General features: G+C 44.1%; 1 protein-coding gene across 5 annotated transcripts in view; it reads left to right on the top strand.

The window, feature by feature from the left end:
* ZNF608 (zinc finger protein 608) overlaps positions 1-20,607 on the top strand; it is a 105,610-nt gene extending 85,003 nt beyond the window's left edge. For 4 of the 5 annotated variants that reach the window (XM_037138230.2, XM_037138232.2, XM_037138229.2 and 1 more), the window contains 7 exons: positions 9,833-9,920; positions 10,446-12,900; positions 14,795-15,212; positions 15,774-15,946; positions 16,998-17,151; positions 18,976-19,057; positions 19,632-20,607. In XM_037138230.2, coding sequence (XP_036994125.2) covers positions 9,833-9,920; positions 10,446-12,900; positions 14,795-15,212; positions 15,774-15,946; positions 16,998-17,151; positions 18,976-19,057; positions 19,632-19,638 — 3,377 coding nt within the window. In that variant the 3' untranslated portion in view covers positions 19,639-20,607. Of the gene's footprint in view, positions 1-9,832; positions 9,921-10,445; positions 12,901-14,794; positions 15,213-15,773; positions 15,947-16,997; positions 17,152-18,975; positions 19,062-19,631 lie in introns of those variants that run through there. The other variant, XM_053665302.1, reaches the window with a different exon arrangement.
* The last annotated feature ends 3,687 nt before the right edge of the window (positions 20,608-24,294 follow it).

Genomic DNA, 24,294 nt, shown 5'->3' with positions numbered 1-24,294 from the left:
ATTGTCAATTCATTCCCACTGTCCCCTTGTATCTGAAGGACTGGGGATGATGAGAAATTACTTTAAAACACACTCCTATAATCTAGAGTTATATTACACATGTTATGACAAGCAATTTGCTAGCATTGAAACCTGAAACTCTGCTCATCTCCCATCTAGATTGCTCTGCACTAGGTTGGTGAGGAAGACTAGAGATAGAGGTGGAGGAGGCCTGATACCTCCTCAATGTTTCAGAGCCTACCCACCGGACACTTTTCATTGCTTTTAGATAGACAGGGAGGGAGGGAGAGAGGAGATGGGGGGAGACAGACAGACAGACAGGCACACACACACACACACACACACACACACACTCTGATGCAGGAGAGAAACATCGATTGATTACCTTTTTGTGTAACTGGCGATCAAACCCACAACCTGGACAGGTGCCCTGACAGGGAATAGAACCCGTGCTCTTTTGTCTCGGGATGACGCTCCCATGAACTGAACCGTGTGGGCCAGGCCCCCATTGCATCTTTTATTTTCATTCATCTCAGTAATGACTTTGCTTCCTGGCTGCACCCCGCTCCCTTGGTCCTGCCATGGGAGGAGCATTGGACAAGCAGCCAACTGCTGCCCGAACTGGGAAGTAGGGGGGTGGCAGGTGGTGGTTAAATGACTTTACTAATGTGCAGTATCTTATACCCTTCCTCCCCCTTTTAGCCCTAGAGGACTTTCATGTAGGAGGAGTGGAATAGAGGAAGAGGTTTTGCCCTGAGGATACTTGCCCCTCCCCAGGTTTTGCTGTTCTCTTCACTCATTTTTCCAGTTGAAAGTGACAGCCTTGTGGAGACACTGAGTGTATAGAAGTTGGTAGCTCTCGTAATTAATATCAAGTGCAGGACACCACAGGGTCTGAGGGTGTGAAGGCCACGTTCTCTCAGCTGCATCTCTCAGCAGCGTGCAAGTCTGAGTGCACGGAGGCTGTTTCCCCCTCTCCTGGGGGATCCTGGCTGTGTGCTTTGTGCCTGGGCCTGGTGTACTGCGGTGTCTCCAGAAATGACACTCTTAAAGGGATGATGTGGTAGGAGATAATGACTATGTTGTTATCGTGGCTCCATAGGAGTCCTGGTTGAGTGAATACTTATCCAATACCTTTCCCAAACTTTTGAATGTTTTTAGTCAAAGGATGAAGGAATAATCTCTAATGAACTAATAATTAAAGCTTGTGAGACTGGATTGGGGGAGCTGAGTCAGTTCTGTTATTGTTGGCATTGAATACTGGTTTGCTCATGGAGAAAAGAAGGGGAAGGAGAAATTGCTCTGCTTCTCTAATGAGGAAATTGCAGGCACCTTAAAAAGGAGAGAGGGCTTGAGGAACCTGTTGGCACTAGAAATCAATCATCTGATGTATCATATTTCAGATAAATTAATATGTGCCTGCAAAGGAGCAGAGAAAATTCAGGTTTACAACTCGGCACCAGGAATCGGAGTGGGTGCTGTTGCTTGTCTCCATGCCGCCAAGCCTCAAGGAAAATGTAGTGGAAGGCAAGAAAGGAAACCTCTGTATACAAACATAAATATATATACATATAGTCCTACATATACATGTTCCGTTCATGCATTTAATTCCCTCCAGTTGTCTGTCTCAGAAGGCGTATTTTTTGTCCGTTCTGTCTCCCCTTGTCCCTCTGTCTCCCTTCCACCTTTTCCCCTTCTTCACCTTTTATCCTTTACTTGAGCGTATTGCCTCATCATGCTGTGTGTTGGCCGAGCGTCCACGGACCACGGCCTGAAACACATCCCCTTGGAGGTGGCTTTGGTGCAGCCTGGGCTAAGTGCCCATGACTCGCTGCTCTTGTTGAATCCAGGTCAGGACTCCTGCCTTCCTCCCTCTGGCTACCCTCCCAGCACTAGCACCTTAAACCTGACCTCCTGCTTATCCCCCAAGGGGGCACCCTGGGCACCTTAGCAGAAACTATCAGAGGAACTGGCAAAGCACTAAGGGCTACAAGATTGGGGCGTGTATTTTTTTCAAAACTAGTTTCAAGCCATCGAGGACAATGTTGCTTTAGTGTATATATCTGCTTAACTTAAAAGCATATGTTTTTTATTACTGATCATGTTTAAAATTACTTTCTGAAGACCTATGTGATATTTTGTCATTATGTTCTGTGTTCCCCAACATACTGACATCTGCGACATCCTGTGACTATGAAACTTACTAAACATATGTCCTGATTATTTGAAAGATATAAAGCATCTCTTTCTGCAGTAAACATTGAGCTGGAATGATTTGCTTTGATTTGATTTTTTAAAAAGTTATATCTTAAGCTATCAATGTTCTTGTTCACGTTTGAACTGGTAGAACAGTTGGTTGTGAGAATACTGTCACCACGCACACACATGGCACGGGCTCCCATGCAAATGTGTTGGACAGCAGCGTGGGGTTCCCAGAGGTGCCTTACAAAAGCCCGATTTCCGTTCCCTCTTCTTCCCCACAAGACTTCTTAACAGGCTATTGTGTTTTCTAGAAGTGGGAAAAGGATAATGTTACTAGGGAAGCAAGAAAAGAAAAGCAGCAAGAGCTTCTTTTCGCTGACCAGTCAACTGGATATTGACCACCTGTCTTCATGGGAAAGAAATAGATGGCAGTGAATAAGCGAGAGTCTAGTTTTCCAAGAAGCTCAATGATTTTCCCAAATCAATACAGCTCATCAGGCCTCAGAACAAAGGCTGCAGGGGAGGTGACAGTGATGGAAGTGCCTCTGTGTTCTTTTGTGTATTAAACCGTAAGACCCATGGGGAAACAAGGTTTCTTTAGCCATAGGTCCCCCCCCCCTTTTTTTTTTCTTTAGGGCTTATTGGGTGTATTTAGAGGGGGAAATCCTTTCGGATTTTTTTAAAAAACCATTTCCAGAGATTGTATCTGGTGATCAGATGTACTTTTCAAACAAATAAGGACAGTCAAGTAAGAAAAGAACACTGTCTTTTAATGCGTAGATTACAACAGCATTTTGCCATTGCATTTTGCTTTTTGGTGTTGGTTTATTATATTTATTTGGATTAAGGCTTTAATTTTTTTCTTGGTATTTATGGGTAGGGATTAGATGAACCAAAAAGAAATGCCTCAGTGTCCAGATTAACCCCTGGAAAATAAAGAATCATAACCCTCCTCCCCTAAACAGACCATGTTCCTACTGTCCTGAAAAATAACACCAAACCCTAACAGGAATGCCGAACTCTCATCTGAAAGGTTATAATTAACGCAGATAGAGTGGTGCCAACATATTCCAGCCGCCGACAGAGAACATCCATCCAAACCAGCAATTTTTAGCCCTTCAGTCCTTTAATCTTTAAGCTCACTGTGCTTTCATAAAGTAGTACATTAACACCGGAGCAGTGTGTCTCTGGGGTTAATGGCTGGGGTGGCGGCACACTAGGGCATCAAGTGTTTCATTACACTTCCCTTTGTTAGTGCTGCCCTATCTCCCAAGCTCCATTGCCATGCGCTGTTTGTTCAGATGCAGCCCAGTGTTCAGGGTGACTAATCGCAGCGCCGTGTTCCAGATGGTTTGATTACAGGATGTGGTTAAAGGGACTCCTCAAACATTCGGCCCAGCAGCAGGGCTCTGTAAACCAGCCCTGCGTTTTCTGGTCACGTGACTGCACTTTTCTAGTCCCGGTGCTCCATGTGTACTTGACCTAGGTACTAGGAAAGTCCCTCCATTTCTCGACTGTCCGTTATTTCACCGGCAGCCTTAGTTGTAAATTTAGAATTTCCCCAAACAATTATAAACTCAGCCTTGTCCTATGAAGAAAGACCAATCTGAAGGTCGGAAGCTCTGAAGCCAGAAAAATGAACAAATGTGCTACACAAGACTCAGCTTCTTAAGCAGCCCCAGCATTGGATACGACAGAACCATTGGAGGGGGTTCAGCACAGAGGGGCAGTGATAAATCACATGGTGTACAATAGTCACATTGTATAAAAATATAAGGTAATGTGATACCTTAAATATATGAACTTTATGTTGTACTCATGAAACCCGCATATTGTGGCATTTTTATTGTTACTAATGTTTCTACTAGAAAATGTATAAAAGGAAAGAAACGTGTAAACTTTAAAAAAAGGGTTGTGGCCTACGTGGGTTATATTTCGCTGTCATTAGAACAGGGTTTCTGTTTTCTGCGTGAGCGCATGCCAAGTCCCTCCAGATGTGCGGTCTGAATGAGAGTTCAGAATCAACTGTGTCTGCCGCCACGGTCGGCATCTGTGGTGCCTGGCAAAGAATTTCTGTCCCAGGGATAAGGTACTTGAAAGACTCTGAAACAGTCTTTAAACAGTAATACAAACAGAATGCTGATCCACTGGGAAATCAGCCATTTGCCCAGTTCTTGAAGAAACATCGTCACAAATACCAGAAAGAGTAATTCATAAACCATATTTATAACATTTGGAGCCAAATCTCCCTGCGGAGAATTTCTATCATCTATACACTAGTGGAAGATTATGCTTATTGGAAAAGTATGGGAATGGTGAAAAGAAGTGACTAAGATTCAAATCTGGAGTCTCTTCAGTCACCACCTGGTGGTTCCTAAGTGCTGAACGAACCCTCCCGGGTGCTGGGCACTGTGCTCAAGGGGCAGTGGGTGCAGACACTGCTCCTGTTTCCAGGGAGTGTAGTTTAGTCGGCAGAGATATATTGCGCATAAATGGTATAAAATGTTAAAGGGACCTTGCATTAGGGAAGACAGAGAGTATCAATATTGTTTAAACAGGGAAGCGTTTTTGCTGCTCACCTAATAAACTAAGTCAGTGCTCCTGTCTGCTGAGGGCCCCCATGGTCATTCAGGTTCCAGGCGAAGGAGACCCTGCCGTCTTCTTCGGCCCCCCGGGTTGCTGTGATCTCGCCCCAGTCATCCAGAAAGGGGAAGAGGTGAGAAGGACACACATGGGAAATTCTCACGGGCCAGGCCAGGCCTGGAAGTGGCACTATTAGTTGACTCACTTTCCTTTCTTGGAACTGAGGCGCAGGGCCACATCTAAGTGGTAGAGAGGCCAAGACATGGCCAGCTGAGGGCAAACATGGACTCTGGTGGGCATTCCTTGGTGGGAGGACTGTACAGAGTGCAGTGAGGACCCAGGAAGGCTGTTGATGGGTGGTATGCATGGTCTGTGTGCGACTGGAGAAGACTTTATCTTTGTTTGGTCCTATTTCAATAAGAACCTGAACTTTTCTTGGGAATTTGGACTAGGATAGCTTTCAAGTTGAATTCATGGGAATGCAAAGTGACATGAAGAATGGTTGAGGAAACTTGTTTAAGCTGGATGAAAAAAAGTATGAACTGGAGGTAAGAGTGTGAGCATGGGCACTGTCCTTTCTGGGTCAAAGGCTGTCCAGTGGATGATGGGGGACTGTCTCTCCAGAGCATCAGAAGGCACAGTGAGGACCACAGTGGTCAGACAGATTTTAGTTCAGGACCAGGAACAACTTTTAAACAGGGAGGCTGGAAACATGAGAGGGCAACCCTGGGTGCCGTTAGTGGTGGAGAAAGGGGACACACACACACACACACACACACACACACACAGGTGTTGGCTTTCTCATTTCACAGCTGTTGCATCGTTGGGGCTTTGGCCCCCCACAGTCCTCTCAGCCTTCAGTCCCTTGTGACCTTCAGGTTTCTACACTTATCATCACCTTTGCCTTCCATGTTACTATTTTCAGATTCCCAAAGTAAGTCCCTGTTATTTGCCTCCGCCTCGGGTACTCACCACCGGAGCAGGCTCATGAGGCCAGGCTTAGGATTGCTGGTCTAGGAGCCTGCTCCCTGAGATTGCTGTCTGAGTATGGACTGTGGGCAGAGCACACGCTGTGAAAATCACATCCAGGATCTAGTTTGCTGTGATGGATTAAGGAGTCTACTCCCTAAGTATGGGTAATATGCCAACTATCCTTCCACTTCTGGATTACAGAGTATGCCTGTGTTGGTTGTTACAAGTTTGCAGACTCTTGCAGTACAGAATTTGGATGGAGTTTCAGCCAGAACATAATCTGATTCCACAGCACCAAAGAAGTATCTACCATATACTCCGTAGATGCATAATAAATGCTTAATGGGCCATCTCCCTGGGATCACTCAACTGCTAAGTATTGACAAGAGGAGAAATAACAGAACACTGTGACTATGGAATCCTTATGAGAGCTCCGGGCTCTTTTGACTTGTAGAGGGAAGGGGCTTGGGTTGTAGAAAACAGACCACGTTCTTATTAAGTGTCCTATCAGTAATATGCTTTATGGGGGGCAGCAGCTTAGATTCTACAGCAGTATCTAAGTCAAAGCCTTAATACAAAGAAGAAAATCCTGTGTGTTGAGCACACTCACAAACCATCCATTGTTCTCTTCAGCTGTGTCCTTACTTTATTGGTAGTAATCGTCAGATATTTTTCAAATATAAAATGTTACAGGGCAGGTGTTACTAGAATTTGGGAAAGACCATGCCCAATCCATGACTGGGAGGGGAGGATAGTGAACCTGTTGGGACACTTGAGAGCGTAAAGACGTTAAGGACTTGTATAGGTTGTCCCCAGCAGCTACCTGGCTCATAGGATGGACATTTGAGAGAATAAGTGTGCATTAAAAAATATTAAATCCTTTTGGAATAAATGTACACATATTTCCAATATACATAAAAATTAAGGCAGAAACATAACCATACCCAGATTTACAAAATTCACATTTGTACTTTTAAAGGACTGATTTTACTTGGGGCATTTATGCCTTTAAAAATAAGTAGAGTTTGCTTTCTCTGACCATGGGTTACAAAGTAAGTGTTCAAGATGTTCAGCAAAATAATAAACCACGTACCTCTTTTACAGCTGAAACACCACCTTTATACTTGGCCTCTCACAATAGGATGTTGTCTGAACAACTCATAGACTTCCTTCCAGAGCAACAATACACTGTGTAGTTTATGAGAAGCATTCAGGAAGCCTTCCTTCCAACCTAGAGCAGCAGGTTTGGTTGTGTGAACATGGGCGTGTGAATGGTCTCATTACATTCTAGGTGGGTGTGAATACTCTGTGGCATTGTGATGTGGCTTGTACATATAAACAAAAACAGACACAAGCCCACATGTTGAACTAGCACTGTGCGACGGAGACAGTTCAGAATCTCCCTGGGAGGAGAGCATTTATTTTGAGCATTTTAAATATGGAGAACTTCTAGAAAAATAAAGCCGACCTATTGAGGCCCTTTGAAATTGAAAAGGGACTTAAAGGATTTTCCACCCACTACTACTACTACTAATATTGTTTGTGCTTAGCGGTCTGCTTGTGTGGCTTCTAGAAATAGTGTCAAGCAATGTGAATAGTTTTACAGTGTGAAAGTTGCAACTGGAGTTTAGTCTTTGTGACAGCTTTAAATAGTAGCCACCCATAACCAAGGATTCGTTTGTTTGGGGTCCCTGCCTTCTCCCCGCCCCGTTTCCCTTTGTCCTTTTTGGAGACCAGGAATAGGGTTCTGAGGGTTTGGAACTGCGCCGTGTGGGCTGTAGTGGTAAATTAGCACAATCACGGAGACGTAGCTTTCATCACACAGACTCGGCCACGGTGATCCACCGAGCGTGGTCATGTGGGCAGCCGGCTCTGGGAAGCCCGGCTTGGCGTGCAGGACCCCCGCCTGGCCCACCAGCCCGGCCACCGCTGGTCGCAGCCTCCTCCCTTCGTCAATCTCCTTTATCCTTTGCCGCTGCCTTGCTGCTCCCTGAAGGAGCCGTGGGCCCAGCCAATCAGACGCGAGCGTTCCCAGCAGGCGCTGACCAATCAGTGGCCAGCGTTTGCTGGAACCGCGAAACCCTTAGGGGAAAAGCAATAACAAAAGCCTTTCACTGCAGACAAATGTTAAGTGTCTGTGCAGACTTTTCCTGTTTTTAATTTTATTACTGCAAGAATGGAGGGTTTGTTGTTTCTTTCATGTTTCCTTTCAAGCAATTTTAATTATACATTTGTGCTACATCAGGGACTCTGGAACGCCGTGATTCAGCCTATTGCATCGAAAGCTGAAATGCAGTAACCTTCTGGCAATACAGATATATTCCTGCACTGTAAATATAGCTGACATGCTAAAGAATTTTAAGCAGCTGCAAAGGTCTTTGACACCACACACAGTGCCCCAGAGAGCAAGCAGATGATGAGAAAACCAGCTTTGTCTTCCCCTTAGTCTCCTCTCCCACCCCCTCCCCTTTCCTGAAGGGATGTGCTCATAAAGAATCCTTTCCTCCAATTGTTGTCTTGTGCAAATTTTGACCAAATGCCTAATTACCATCGATTCTCATCCCAATGTGAATTTTTATACTCAGTGGTTTAAAAAAAAATTTCCTGAGGAATTAGAATGGAATCACCCGCGATTCGAGGAAATGCTTGCTTTGCTCATGCTAGCTTTTCTCTCTCCTGCTACAGGATTGCTAGTGAGTAAATTCAGCTGTCACCTAAATAATAGCAACATAGACCATATGGGAAACAATTTTTAAATCTCTTTCTGAGACTTCTGAAAGAAATCCTTTCTCACTACTTAAGTCCCAACCATTCAAACATTTTACCTACTCTTAAAATGCTTCCAGGGAAATGAGTTTTACCTTGTGAGGTGTCCCTCACCATAAAGGAATCCAATATGGGTTTTCTGTAAAATTCAAAATGGCAATGAACAAGTGAGGAAAACAGCTAGAAATAGACTTTGAGGTGATGTCTCTTGTGATTGATTCCAAGAAAGAATGGGAGGAGAGGGGATAGGTACAGAAAAGAAAACAAAGGCTCACTTAAATATTGCATTTCTTTAATATTTTATATATGTCTCAAAATCTAGGTCCTTGGAAAAATATGCTTTAAAAAAGTGATTTAAAAAATACGGCTCTTGTCCTCTAGTGAAATAAAGAGGAATATTATATTTTATTTCCCTATGACATTTGGTATACTAAGTGCACTTAGGTTTTGTAATTCACAGATGCAGTGCTAAATTAAATTGTCTGTCTGCAAAGCAGTAGGGAAAAGCAGAATGGCTTTCAGGAAACAAGTGTGCTGGTTTGAGGGTTTTTTTTCTAATCTTCTGTGGCAAATGCTTACTAAAGTTGATTCTAAAGATAACCCCAAGAGCAAACCTATTGTGCACATTCATTTTCTTAAGAGGGCTATTTTAGGAGTCTTTAAAATGAAGCAAAACCTAACAGCAAACCAGATAGTGTACCAAGGCTGATTCTTGTCTCACGAAGCCAGAGAGGAAAGGATTAGGAACGAGAAATCATAGCTAATTGCCTACTGTCTGGACTCCAAGCCCCTGCTTCCCTGTGCTATACATATATTTGTACACCAACATAATTTTTTATAAGTAAAAATCACCATTATTTTATATTGTTGAATTAGAAACAAAACCAATTCCTTTCAGTCACCTTCTGGTTTAAGCACCGGTAACTGGCATTTAGTTTTTGTTGGCTGCTTGCCAAGCGAAAGCAATTACGTGTAATAATAGAAAAATTAAGAGGTGAGTGTTGCTATTTTACAGCAGGACATGGCAAAAACCATTTCCTCCTGTCAGCAGTATGTTGATTACACTCTCTCACACGGCCGAACCCCTTTGTACTGCGTGCACATGAGCACTCACACACGTTTCCTGTGGGCTTTCGTTTGAGGTCACGGAAACCAGAAAGAGGAAGAATGCAAACCACAGCTTTTGAAAGCAAATGAGAGTAGAACTTTGCTGGTAAAATAATAACAGTAATAATAATTAATGAATAACAAACTGGACAAAGAGTCATGGGTGCTAACCATGCTCCTCCTTCATTCCCCACGCCTGCAGGTGTCCTAGTGGTCAATGTCACGTGGAGGAACAAAACTTACGTAGGGACCCTCCTGGACTGCACCAAGCACGACTGGGCTCCTCCCAGGTACGCACAGGGCCTTTTACGTCAGGCTCTGTTTTTCCTCCTCCCCCTCTCCTTCCCTTCTCCTCTGTCCTCTCTTTGCAAGGAAACTATATAGAGCGATGAATAATACATAAAAGTCTGCCTGTAATTGAAACCAAGCATAAGGGAAATGAGCAATTCAGGATTGAACACAGTAAAATGCAGATGCTGGATTGCTTTTCTGTCAGGAGATCGTTGCTCCCTGCCCCCCTCTCTCTTCTTTGTTTTCTTCCTTTCTCAAAATGGGAATTTGAACTAGATTTGAACCTGGCTACCTGAGCTGTTTTTCTCTGGTTTTTCTGAGGAAGACGGCAGGCAAGCCTTTGGTAGCCTGTTCTTTTGCAGGTGTTGAAATTGTCAGTGGAGGAATGGGGTGTCTTTTCCTTATCTGGGCTCAGCGCTCAAGCTGTTGGGGTGGTGACTGCTCTGTGTGGCATTGTGTGCCTTGTGTTTTCACGTGGTTCTTTGGGGGCTGCTCATTTTGATGTCTGTTACTTGCTTCCCTAGGTTCTGTGAGTCACCAACGAGCGACCTGGAGATGAGAGGGGGCCGGGGCCGAGGGAAGAGAGCCAGGTCTGCTGCAGCTGCCCCAGGCTCGGAGGCCGGCTTCGCTGAGTCCAGAGGGCTGCAGAGCAAGAACAGAGGGGGGGCCAATGGGAAAGGGAGGCGGGGCAGCCTCAATGCCAGTGGGCGAAGGACGCCCCCAAACTGCGCCACCGAGGACATCAAAGCCAGCCCCTCCTCCACCAACAAAAGGAAAAACAAGCCTCCAATGGAGCTGGACCTGAACTCCAGCTCTGAGGATAATAAGACTGGGAAGCGTGTCCGCACAAATTCTAGAAGTACTCCCACCACCCCTCAAGGGAAACCGGATACTACTTTTTTGGACCAAGGCTGCTCCTCTCCAGTGTTAATCGATTGTCCCCACCCAAACTGCAACAAAAAGTACAAGCACATTAATGGCCTGAGATACCACCAGGCTCACGCACACTTAGACCCAGAAAACAAGCTGGAGTTTGAACCTGACAGTGAGGACAAGATCTCGGACTGCGAGGAGGCCCTGAGTAACGTGGCACTGGAGTGTGGTGAGCCAAGCACAAGCGTAGGAGCTTATGACCAGGTGAAGGCGCCGGCATCCCCTGGCTCGGGGAACCCCCCTGGGACCCCCAAGGGGAAGAGGGAGCTGATGAGCAATGGCCCAGGTTCTGTGATTGGATCTAAAGCTGGGAAGAATTCGGGCAAAAAGAAGGGCCTTAACAATGAATTGAACAACCTCCCAGTCATCTCCAACATGACTGCCACATTAGACAGTTGCTCAGCAGCAGACGGAAGTTTGGCCGCTGAAATGCCCAAGCTGGAAGCAGAAGGGTTGATTGACAAGAAAAATTTGGGAGATAAAGAAAAGGGCAAAAAAGCCAACAATTGCAAAATGGATAAAAACCTCTCTAAACTGAAGACTGCCCGGCCCATTGCCCCAGCCCCGGCCCCCACTCCCCCACAGCTAATTGCTATTCCCACTGCGGCCTTTACAAGCACCACCACGGGGTCAATACCCGGACTGCCCTCCCTTACCACGACTGTTGTTCAGGCCACACCAAAGAGTCCTCCATTAAAACCCATCCAACCAAAGCCCACAATTATGGGGGAGCCCATCACCGTGAACCCAGCTCTTGTGTCGCTCAAAGACAAAAAGAAAAAGGAAAAGCGAAAGCTCAAGGACAAAGAAGGGAAAGAGACAGGAAGCCCGAGAATGGATGCAAAGCTGGGTAAACTAGAGGACGCCAAGGGCGCCGGGAAAGACTTATCTGGGCATTTTTTAAAGGACCATCTCAGCAAGAATGAAGGGCTGGCTAATGGACTGTCGGAGTCTCAAGAGAGCCGAATGGCCAGTATCAAAGCCGAGGCTGATAAGGTTTACACGTTCACGGACAACGCCCCCAGCCCTTCCATAGGGAGCGCCTCGAGAATGGAGTGCAACACTTTGGTGAATGGGCAGGCGCCGATGGCGCCGCTGCACGTGCTGACACAGAATGGGTCCGAGAGTTCTGCAGCCAAGACGAGCAGTCCCGCCTATTCGGACATATCCGACGCTGCCGACGATGGTGGTTCTGACAGCAGGTCAGAAGGCATGAGGTCCAAAGCCAGTTCCCCGTCAGATATCATTTCTAGTAAGGATGGTGTTGTGAAAGGGCATTCTTCAGCTGCAGCACAATCATCTCAAATGAAAGAGTCCCACTCTCCCTATTACCATGGCTACGATCCTTATTATTCTCCGAGTTACTTGCACCCTGGGCAGGTCGGTGTCCCTGCAGCTGGGAATGGCGGGAGCACACAGAGCATGAAAATCAAGAAGGAGTCCGAAGAAGATGCAGAAAAGAAAGACAAGACAGAGCAGTTAGATGCCAAGAGAGCGGACCATACTTCGGCATCTCTACAGCCTCAGCACCAGTCGGTGATCACACAGAGACACCCTGCCCTGGCTCAGTCACTTTATTATGGCCAGTATGCCTATGGACTGTATATGGACCAGAAGTCTCTGATGGCCACCAGCCCTGCCTACAGACAGCAGTATGAAAAGTACTATGAGGACCAGAGGCTGGCAGAACAGAAAATGGCCCAGACTGGGAGAGGAGACTGTGAAAGGAAAAGTGAGCTGCCCTTGAAAGAGCTGGGCAAGGAGGACAGTAAACAGAAAAACATGCCGTCGGCCACAATCTCAAAAGCTCCCTCTACTCCAGAGCCTAGCAAAAACCATTCTAAACTAGGGCCATCAGTGCCTAGTAAAACTGAGGAGACAGGTAAATCGCAGCTTCTCTCCAATCACCAGCAGCAGCTCCAGGCCGACAGCTTCAAAGCTAAGCAGATGGAAAACCACCAGCTTATTAAGGAGGCTGTAGAAATGAAGTCTGTCATGGACTCTATGAAGCAGACAGGTGTAGACCCAACCTCGAGATTTAAACAAGTAAGATTGTGGAGCATGGCCCCCACAGGGAGAGCGCCGTCTGAGACTTGTACATGTCTGGGCTTGGCGGTTAGCACGTCTTCACAGGAAATAAGCCAGGGGTTCGTTAGGGCTTATTCCTCTTCTCTGGAAAGATATTTTCAAAGACTGTCTCAGGAGTTACTGTGTACCTCCGAAATGTGCCTTCCTCACAGTTTCCTAAAGAGAACTGTGGACAGGTGCCTTTTGTGTTCCGTGATGCTGTTCACTGACTGAATCTGACATGGGCCCTTGATTTGTTATTGAGTCCAGAGCGAGGGAATCCTGCAACGTGGCCACGGAGTTTCCTTCTGATTCAATTAATGCTGAGATTCTGAGTCTGATCTCTAAAATATGTGTTGTTCTACATTTACAAATTTCTACAGGCATTTTTTTAGGAATATTAAAACTGGGTTCCTAAATTCACATCTCCCACTAAACTTTGTAGTAAAACTTGGGACCCAGATGTCTTTCCCACGGCGTCTGAGATGCCTGGATTTGGGTTTTACACCTGCGTAAAGTGCCCCAAAGCAGAGCTCAGTGCCGGGTCGGTGTGCCTCGGGCAGTCATCCCAGAGCCCCGCCACCTGAGGTTCCATGTGCACACACCGGGAACTCAGTCCCTGTGAAATCACACATGTGCTAGCACTTTCTGTCACGGTGCCGACGTCCTGACTCACTGCGGTCCCGTGAGTGTCCATTCTGGAGTTTCCCAGCACCCCCACCCCGCTCCCGTGCTTAGATGTCCTTGGTGAAGCACAGCAACAAAACCCTTTTTTTCGTGTTCATTTCTGCCCGAAAGTCACACCTCAGGCCCGATTTTGAATGTTCACTTAGGATCTAAATGCCCAGTGGGTTCAGGTTGTGAGCGGATGGGGTCACCAAGGGCCTTCTTGTGGCCTGACTTAGGCTGTGGCTTCATGGGGCTGTATTAGAACTGCACAATTTTGAGAAGGGGGTTTATAAGTGGCTTTGTTTTGTAACAGAAAAAGCATAAGGTGTGCCATTACTTTGAAACTTTGTTTTGATTAAGGTATTAGCCTGCAACGAGACGTGAGCCAATATACTGAGCCCCAGCTGCAGATTAAGAAAACATGTTAGGAAACCAAGACTTTTCCCCCCTAAGTGATATTAATTGCTGTAGTAATTTCTTAAATTTATTACTACCAGCTTGAGGTGTAGTTTTAAAAATGTAAGATAATGCTTACCTATGTAAGATACTAAAGAGAAATGAGCGTTAGATTAAATACCTGTGAGGATGTTATGTAATGTGGAGAAGCGACATTAAGGGCCCACCTCTGAATTCCCTCGGACCTAAGTGTGAAGCCCACCCCTATACACGGGCGGCAGTGTGACCATGGGGTTACTTGGAACTTTAAAAGATTTGGTCCTGTCTTATATAAAAATGATCAGTAATAATGCCTACCTATTACCGTATTTTGCTGTGTTTAATGCGTACTTTTTTGCCCAAATTTTCCAGGGAAAAATAAGGATGTGCATTATACATGGGTAGTACCTGAAACACCTTGTCCGTTCTTGTGTTTTGTAATTATTGTTCCATAAAATTTCTTGTACCATAATATGTTCAAAAATCAATGCTAAAATTCCTTTATAATGCAAAAACAAATACCTAAACCTAAGTACAAAATTAAATTGAAATATTAAAACAAGATTTTTATCCTGAAAGTTTGGGCCAAAAACATGGGCGCGCATTACACAGGGCACGGTGCAGCGTGGGAGGTGAAGCTGGGTGCAGCGCTGGCGCGAGGATGGATGTGAACTTAGTGCGAGAGTCACAGCAGCAGTGCTGTCGTAGTGGTTGGTGGGTTTTCCTTAAAAATCAAAATTTTAAAACAAACCTTTTTCTAAAAAATCAGGATCCAGATTCAAGGACATGGCATCATTACGTTTACCAGCCCAAATACCTGGATCAGCAAAAGTCAGAAGACCTTGACAGGGAAAAGAAATTAAAAGAGGACAGTCCCAGGAAAACTCCCAATAAAGAGAGTGGTGTGTCCGGCCTTCCTGTGTCATTAACCAGCATTAAGGAGGAGCCCAAAGAGGCCAAGCGTCCTGACTCTCAATCCATGGAGGAGAGCAAGCTGAAAAATGATGACCGAAAGACCCCCGTGAACTGGAAGGACTCTCGGGGAACAAGAGTGGCTGTGTCCTCGCCCATGAGCCAGCACCAGTCCTACATTCAGTACTTGCACGCTTATCCTTACCCACAGATGTACGACCCCAGCCACCCTGCCTACCGGGCTGTTTCTCCGGTCCTGATGCACAGTTACCCTGGTACGTGTTGTGGCTTCTAACTCGATTGGAGGGAAGAGGCTGTGCTCGAATCTTAGCTATTAAAAACTCAGAATGTGTGATTAGACACTTCAAGAGGGCCATTTGTTTTGCCTGTTTTTATGCTGCTTGAAGTCCCCCAAATGAAACTGATTTAATGTAAGAGTTCTCTAAGATGAAATGTCAAGAGTCCTCAGCTGGTGTCTCCATGGTCTCTGATAGGCCGCTGTTCTGTTAGACTGACAGATACTTTATTGCCTGTGAAAACATTGTAAGTACTTACTGTCATAATCATTATAGTTACTATTCCTTTCACTTAAGCAGGCACATAAATGTATGAAATGGCTATAAGCTCAATTCTATGTATAACCTCCCTTCATCAGGATGAATTAACTGGGGGAAGAAAATTGGAGAACCTAGACACAGTTTAACAATGATGTAGCCCATTCTTAATGTAATCCCCCTGTTGAGATCTATGATTCTTATCCCAAATTCATGTAATACAAATGATTTCTTTGAAGATGTAGCTCATAACTTGATGTGGCATTTGTTGTTTATCTGCAGGGGCCTATCTCTCTCCAGGATTTCATTATCCTGTTTATGGGAAGATGTCAGGGAGAGAAGAGGCAGAGAAAGTCAATACCAGCCCTAGCATCAACACGAAAACCACCACTGAATCTAAAGCACTGGATTTGCTCCAGCAGCACGCCAACCAATATCGCAGCAAGTCCCCTGCTGTAAGCCTCCTTTTGTTGTCATTTAAAAGTGCTGTGTTTTGAGGGGGCTGGGGGGACACACTAGAGAACAGCCTTAAAATATAAATGGTTTTGGAACCCAGCTGTGATTTCTGGATGCTGGTTTATTCTAATACATAAAGAGTGGAATGTTCGAAAGTGAGATGGTTTCACATGGGAGGAAATAAAATTGTTAAAGCGTGTATAGTATCACAAGGTTTTTTCTGTTGCAAAATCTGTATCTTGCCTTCTCAGGAGGATGCCTATTTAGGTGGACATCTAAATTCATAGGAAGCAACTTTTATGCAAAATATTTGTGATGCGAAATGTTTTGGTGCGCTGGCGTGGCAGATGGCGTCACTTGGCTAAGGAGTGGTGGCCGCGCCTGCTCTCGTTCAGCCTTGACTGGCCATCCCGTCCCTATGACTCTGCTAAGTAACGCAAACGTGTGTCTTTGTGAAACATGCTCTAACGACACCACTGCCCTGCTCCCACCCCCAGCCCCCAGAAGGACTGTTGTGAGGAGAGACAAAAGAAAGGTTGTGGTTCTTGGCAAGAAAGAGAAGTGTGGACTAAAATAAAGTACAGGGTCTGTGATAAGAATGGTCTGTGTATTCAATGGAACAGAACGAACAGAGATGGTTGAAGTCATGGGATAGGTGCTCCCCCCAAAATGTGCGTGAAACAGAAGAGTAATCAGAAGACTTGACTTCAAGAAATTTCTACAGCTACTGCTCTTCCTTGATCCATATCTTAGAGGTGTTTCTGGGAAGAAGTTGGGGTAGATTCTAAACCTGTAATTACAAGCGAACAGAGAGAGAAGCCCTCTTCAGTCGTTTGAGGAAAACATTGATGCTGCTTTGGGTGGACCAGTTCTTTAGTGCTGACTTCATTCCAGTGGGAACTGAAGCATTTTTTTGAGTTGATCTTCAACTACCAAATAATTCTAAGTTACTTTTGAATCATTAACGCATATTGCAGAAGGGGCAAAGGTGGTACTCTTGCTACTTTTTTCCCCGAGAGTTAACAGGGAAATCCCTCTTTTCTATTCCAGCCAGTGGAGAAGGCCGCGGCCGAGCGGGAACAGGAAGCAGAAAGGGAGCGGGGCCGCCACTCCCCCTTCGGCCAGCGGCACCTGCACACGCATCACCACACCCACGTTGGCATGGGTTACCCACTGATCCCTGGTCAATACGACCCTTTCCAAGGTCTGCAGTCTGTCGTTACGGTGCCTCTTCATTCTGCTTTGGAAAACAGTTGCCCAAACTGCCTTTCATGTCTTCAAAGATAACTGAGCTTTGAGTTAACATTAGCCCTGGGCAGGACTTTTAACTCGCACTTCCTAGTATTTCCTGGTGGCAAAACTAAGGCTGTCCCACATCTTTGTATTCTATTGAGACACACAATTGCTACCACTTAATAATTGTCACTTGTTGATGTTATCAGCGGCTTACTGTTATCTCACAGGCGGAGGGGTCTGGGCACTAACTGTAACAATGAGAAGATCAGATAGTTACTTGAGGGGAGTTGTGGGCAGGAGGGAGGCCTGGTGGGAGGCTTTGGTGAAACTCCTTGTCCTGAATTTCTGTAGGCCTTTTAAGTTGCTCTTTTCCCATGGAAGTAACAGAAGAAATGTGATCAGACTCAACACTTTTTATAACCCAACTCAGGGACTCTTCTCAGCCCTTTGCTGCTTTGACTCTCCCAAAAGATGGAAGAACATCTTTTAAAACTCCATACAACTGACATGCAGGGGCCTTCAGTTCACGGTGTTTCAGTTGAGCATGTGCCATTTGTCTTAACACTATCACCTTATCACAGGTGGGCCATAGCACCACTTCTACCAACAGATCACCTGCTGGGACCTTGCTGCCTTAGCTCAGGCTGCCATAACAAAGTGCCACAGTCTCCATAGCTTTAAACGGCAGGAATGTACCTTCTCATCGTTCTGGAGGCTGGGCGTCTCATTCAGGGCGCCAGCGTGGTCGATTTCTGCTGGAAGCTCTTCCTGGCTTGTAGGCAGCAGCCACTCTGCAGTGCACTCATCTGACCTCTTCTCTACATCTGGGCCAGTGGGGAGGCGGGAGTTACTGATGTCTCCTCATATGAGGACACAAGTCCTGTTGGATCAGGGACCCACCTTTATGACCTCATTCACCTTAATTACTTCCATATTAGTCCTGTCTCCAAATACAGTCACATTGGGGGTTGTGGCTTCCAACCAGGAATATTGGAAGGACGCAACTCAGACCATAGTGCTTGCCAAGTGTCCTCTTAGTCTGCTTGCGTGAATGCAGAATGATGTGTTTGAAGGTGCTTGCAGAAGTGGGAAATGCTCACCAGATGGGAAAGGGTCATTTTCATTTATTCAACTCACCTTACTTGGTGTCAGCTAGGGTGTTAAAGAGAGAACATAAAGGACATAAAGGAAGAAAGTGATCTTTCCTAGGTTTGTTTCCTCTATTTTTTCCAGAATTGTTTTTCATAGAATTAAAAAGAATTTTCCGTTGGCAACCTCATGACATTTGGAGCTGCCACATTCTCTGACTGTTACCATTCTCTTACACAGTAAAAGTTAAGGCTATTTCTGAGTTTGGCATTGTGTTCCATCCCTGGGGAAAGTGTTAAAGTGATCAAAGTTATTACCGAAGTATTGTATTCTAAGCAAATAGCATGTTGCTTCTTTAATTCACTGTAACTTTTGATTCCCGTTGTTACCTGGCACCTATTATTTCTCCCGAGCTTCCTATTCAGGAATGCATGGAAACCATTGAGCACCATGCAGAGCTAGACAGATGGAATGCTGTATTCTTTCTGAATAGCTGTTAAGAAGACCACAGCGTATTTGATACAGGGATAGATATTGGTTAGGCCAAGGGGTTTGTACTCTGTCCTTGCTGCATGAAATGTTTTGTGTGTGTTCAGGAAAGGACATATCACCGCTATCAGGCCTGCAGCCCTTCACCACTGGGCCTGTCTCTACTCTCATCTCTCTGAGTGTCACAGAAACCCTGCTTTTTTCTTCCCATTAGGCTTGACCTCTGCTGCCCTCGTTGCCTCTCAGCAGGTGGCTGCCCAGGCATCTGCATCAGGAATGTTTCCTGCACAAAGAAGGTAAACATTTTTTTACGTTTTGAATCAGTTTTTCAGATAGAGACATCTCAGTGGGTGGGAGGAGGCGAGTATAGGCATTTTAGACCCAAAACTTAGGGCTGAGGATTTTATGTTAGTGTTATGAATATGCTTTTATTCCACACTATGCTTTACATGCAACTTCTTTTCCATAAACCATGTTCTGTAGCTGGACTGTAGATTAGTATTTAATTGATAAGGTTTTTACATAGTTGGAAAGTTTCTTACATTATTCTCATAGCTCTGTTAAAATAATTTACTAAGGCTCCCTTTGTGTTATTATGTTTAAAAATAAACTTGCAAATGGGGAAGTTTATTTTCATAATGCTAAAGGTAATATTGGTTCTTCATTTTAATTATCCCTCAAGTGTTTTCAAAAGGAAAATAATATATTTTCACAACGTATATCATTACCCTTGTGTTCATTCACTTTCTTATGGAATTCAATTCCATGAATTGAATAGAACTAAAATAAGCCTATTGGTCTTACGGTTTTCAGATTTGCAGTGTCAGATGTGGCTAGAACTCTGTGCTAAGGTTGTCTTTTCTTTTGCAGAGAATAACAAGATTGGAAATGTACGTTGTCATGTGACTGGATCACATGGGGAAGCGCTTTATACAGACATCAGTTCCATGGTGTTGATTTGAAATGCCTTAATGGCAGGCAAAAACCAGTCATTTCATTTTTGTAAATTACAGATTTTATCACAGAGTAACAAATGTTGCTGTAATTAAACTTCTGTTTTATATATATATATACGTATACATATATGTATATATACATATATATATTCTTTACTTTTTGTATCAGTAACCAGGCTCGCACACACAGGGTCTGCTGCCAAGTTGCAAACCACTCAGTAAAGGAGATAAAAAGTGTATTTGTCATGTTGAAAAGTGTTAGCCGCAGAAGGCTGCTTACTTTCTTTTCCTTTTCCTTTTAAATTGTAAATAAATAATGTTATGTATCAGTGTGCCTGAACCTTGCATACCCTTCATATATTTCCCGTAAGCCCCTCAGAAAGGCTAACTGTGATGATGACACTTGGTACAATTTAGATGTCTATTTGGTGGCTCCTGTTAAAGACGCATCAGTGTAAAAATGTTTCTGTAGTCACTGTTTGTACTTGTGTATTGTGGAAAAATACTTTTGGAAGGCATGGGGTTGCCAGTAACACACACAAAAAACTGTGTTGTACATAATGTACAGATTAAAATGGGGAAATAGTGAGCATCTGTGAATAATGAGGTGTCATTTTTTGATAATCTTGAATGGCAAATAACCCAGTAGCCTGCACACCAGAGACATCTGTGATTGTCTGTTACTTGAATAGTCCTGCAGTCCCTTTTTCTTTTTTTTTAATGTTTACAATGATCCAGTTTTAGGAGAGAGAGACTTTAATGCCATCGCCTGGTTACTTGTTTTATGCTGTAATCTAGTTTATTTTATGTAAAATGTATATTGAATGCTTTCCTTTTTTATACCTGCCTTAAATAATTTGGCAATCAGAATTAAAAAGTTTTTTTTATAATGGCTTCTTGTCTGTCTCATGTTATTGCCAGCTGGCTGATAGTGATTCTAATCTTCATAGAAAGGTTTCCTAATACTATGCATTTTCAGTGCATAAGATACAGTCCACAGAAAACTTTCCTTATAGGGTACACAGGTATGACAACCAAATAGTATATTTAATTCAGCAGATATATGCCTGTTTGCTGAGCATGTACTCCAAACAGGGAATATAATATTACCTGAAGTAGGTAGATACAGGTTTCTTTGGTATGGAATGATATTCCGTGGGGGTAAGTCTTGTGCCATATGGACAGTAGATGTGTGAAAAGTGTCAGCCATTTATTTGACATGTCATTAAATTGTTTTACTAGATTATTTTAGGCAAAATGTACAGAATTAACTGGTTCCTTACTTGCTTTCTTCCTCCCTCCTTTCCTTCCAATAAATACTTTTTGAACATCTACTTTATCTCAGGCCTTGTAAGATGCCAGGGTGTAGCAGTGAGCAAAGCAGACAAAATTTCCTGTCTCATAGAGCTTTCATTTTCTAGTAGGTGGGCAGACATAAAATATATTAGTAATAAGCAGAGTACAGCAGGTCCTCGAATAATGTTGTGTTGAACTTCTTTTGGTTATAATGTTGATTAGATAAACTTTTACTTAATTAGCCTGTGGCAGAATTGATTTTCCTATACATTGTTTCACTTAAAATCACACATTACTGTGGGTGTTAAGTGGGCACTTCTTAACTGCACATTAGCTGGTTGGTAAATGCTATGGAGAATCACAGAGCATGGCTGTGAGCCCAGGTAACGTGTGGGAGTTTGTAACTGAATGGAGTGGTGTGGGAGGCCTCACCAAAGGAGATGAGGAAGCGAGCGGTAGGTGCACACCTCTAGGGCCAAAGCATCGCAGTGAGCTGGAAAGCAAGAGCCCGGGCCTTAAAGGAGTGTGCTTCCTGTGTTTGGACTGGTTGATTTCAGTGCTTCATTCCAGCTGTAAGTTTTTAGGATTTTACTATAATTGCTAATGACAGTCTTACCACTTGGTTTTCTAAAAAGTTCCTTAAGTTGACAAAATTTATCTTGGTATAATTTGCTTAGCTCCCCTACTTAGAGGACTGCACTTCACAAATGAATAGATTTCTGCAATCAGAAAGAAATGCTTCCTGTGGTTTGGGAAAACCACCGTGAAGTGTTTGCTTCTGCTGCACGCCTTGTGGGTCTGGTCCATGTTCTCAATGCATTTCAGAGGGATGATCTTGCTCCTAATTCTCAGTGTCTTTTCTTTTGAATTTCATCCATGTTGTCATCTATAAAAATATTGTTTATGGGGTTTCTTGTTACACGTAAGAGTATTTCACATGCTTTCATCATTTTTTGTTATCAAATGCTTTCAGTTCTTACATCATATCCAGATGTGTCCTTGAAGACTTGATCTAATTGCTCTTATACCAGTTAAACAAGTGTGTTTCTTCTGTTCAGAGTATGGTTTCAAGTGCGTCTGTCGGTGTCCTACATGCTGACCCAACAATTCAACTGTTGAAACTCAGGAGCAGAATTAGGGGCGATTTCCATCTCCACCAGCTGAGTTACTGTGTTTCTGTTGGGAGCTCAGCAATGCTGTGGATTCCTGATGCCTTTTCTGCTTCGAGTAATAAGTATTTTGAGAAATCATAGAGAAGCCAATCTTGCCTTTCAGCTGCAAAATGACTGGTTGTATGCTTATTACATACCAGACTCGTAATCACTCCCGGTGCGTGCCTAAACAGATAGGGTATGAACGGGGGCATTAGACCATGCTTGACCCTGCTACTATAATAAACGAGCGCTGATAAATATGGAGAGATATATGACCAAAAGGATGATACAATTTAGATACTGGCTCCCCCAAGGCTTTTCTGGAACATTATTCACGACTGGTTTACATTAATCACTAAATGAAGTTGTTTCTTCCCCTTACTGTTACGGTGTTTTGCTGATGACAACATGAATTGCCAAAGGCCATAGCTTGTTTATGTTATGTGTGCCATTTCTGTAGCCAAGTACATAGTCACTACTGAATAGTAAATTAAAGATTCCCGAAAGACAAGCCTGCTCGGCTCCATTATATTACTATGATGAATCTGTCGTTAATACAGTTCTAATTGTTTTACTTTTATAGACATAAAATCAGTCCCCTTAGCGACTAATAATAGGGTTTATTGATTTTACTAAACATTATTCATTCCAGGCCTGCTCCTATCAGTGTATCCTGAACATATGCAGAGAGCCTGCAGTGATGATACAGTGCAAATTAACATCACGGAGACACGAGACTGAAGAGTTGTTTACAGCTGTAGTCCCATCGAATACAGAATATTAAAACAAGGTAATAGGTGCCATATAGAACCATTTGTTCCTACATTAGGATCTCTGATGGCTTCTTCATGGAAACTTGCCATTGCCGGTCTGCCCAGGTCATTAACAGTTGCAGAGTGAAAATGCTGGCCTTATGTATTCACTGGCTGTGACCCTGATTTAGTGTGGTTTCAGCCCAAGAGTCTGGGAGTAACCAGAATGAATAGCTCTGATTGATACAGGATAAAACAGCCGTTTCAATGATCACTACTGGTCATTTCATTCCCTCCCTGACTCTGAAAAAAGAGAAGACAGGCAAAGCCATTTATTATTGTTTTGTCACTAACCACAGCCATCCATTCCCTGCTTCCTGCATAAGCCCCGGTCATAAATGTTGTTTACTTTCAGTTAACTTCGGGAGGGGAAACAGCGTGGCCCTCTATGAGCAGTGCTTTTGTCATGGATTTTTTTAAAAATTTCTTAACGAAATCACTATCTAAAGCAGAGGTTTCCAACCTCTGCATTCTTGACATATTGGACCAGAAAATTCTTGGTTGGGGTGGAGGAGGGGTGCTGTCCTGTGCACTGTGGGACATTATAGCCAGTCTCCACCCAGCAGATGCTAGTGACAACCTCTAACCACAACTCCCACTCTAAGTTGTGCCCGCCAACCGGTCATGAAATTCAGATCGCCTGCCTGGCCTGTGCCCCATGAGGAATGGCTGATTTTCCTTGTTCTTTGTTGCTTCAGAAGATAAGTTAGGCCGCCAATGGCTCCTGGTAGCCCCGTGGAAATATAATATAATGGGGGTGCTCATTTGACCAACGTGGATAAAGTTGAACAGAATCTAGCTGTTTAAAAAGAATTGGATGGACCAGATTTTAACATAATAATTAGTAGTTTTTGCAGACTGAAAATGAATTCAATCTGCCCTGGCTGGTGTGGCTCAGTGGATCGAGTGCCGGCCTGTGAACTGAGGGGTTGCCAGTTCCGTTCAGGCCAGGGCACATTCCTGGGTTATGGGGGAATCCTCAGTGCATGGTGCCCAAGAGGCATCCGCACACTGATGTTTCTCTCTCTTCTTCCCTCCCTCCCCCTCTCTCTGGAAATAAATAAAATCTAAAAAAAAAAAGAAAAGAAAAGAAAAAAATTTTAAAAAGCCATGTTGTGGGGGTGAATTTATCTCACAATGTGTCAATTAGTACAATATGCTTTGTATGGTTTGTTAAAAATCCTCACACTAGCTCTCAAAAATGCGTTTTGTTTTTCTTTGGAATGAAGGTTTTCAAGTTGGAAAACCTGGAACAAGGTCATTCATAAGTGGGCCTCTGGGACTGCACTTACTTTCTTCTCCAGGGGGTGCCATT

Source organism: Artibeus jamaicensis, unplaced genomic scaffold, assembly GCF_021234435.1.
Source record: "Artibeus jamaicensis isolate MK-2021 breed Jamaican fruit bat unplaced genomic scaffold, CSHL_Jam_final contig_402, whole genome shotgun sequence".
NCBI lineage: Eukaryota > Metazoa > Chordata > Mammalia > Chiroptera > Phyllostomidae > Artibeus > Artibeus jamaicensis.
This window is presented reverse-complemented; position numbering and strand designations above follow the sequence as displayed.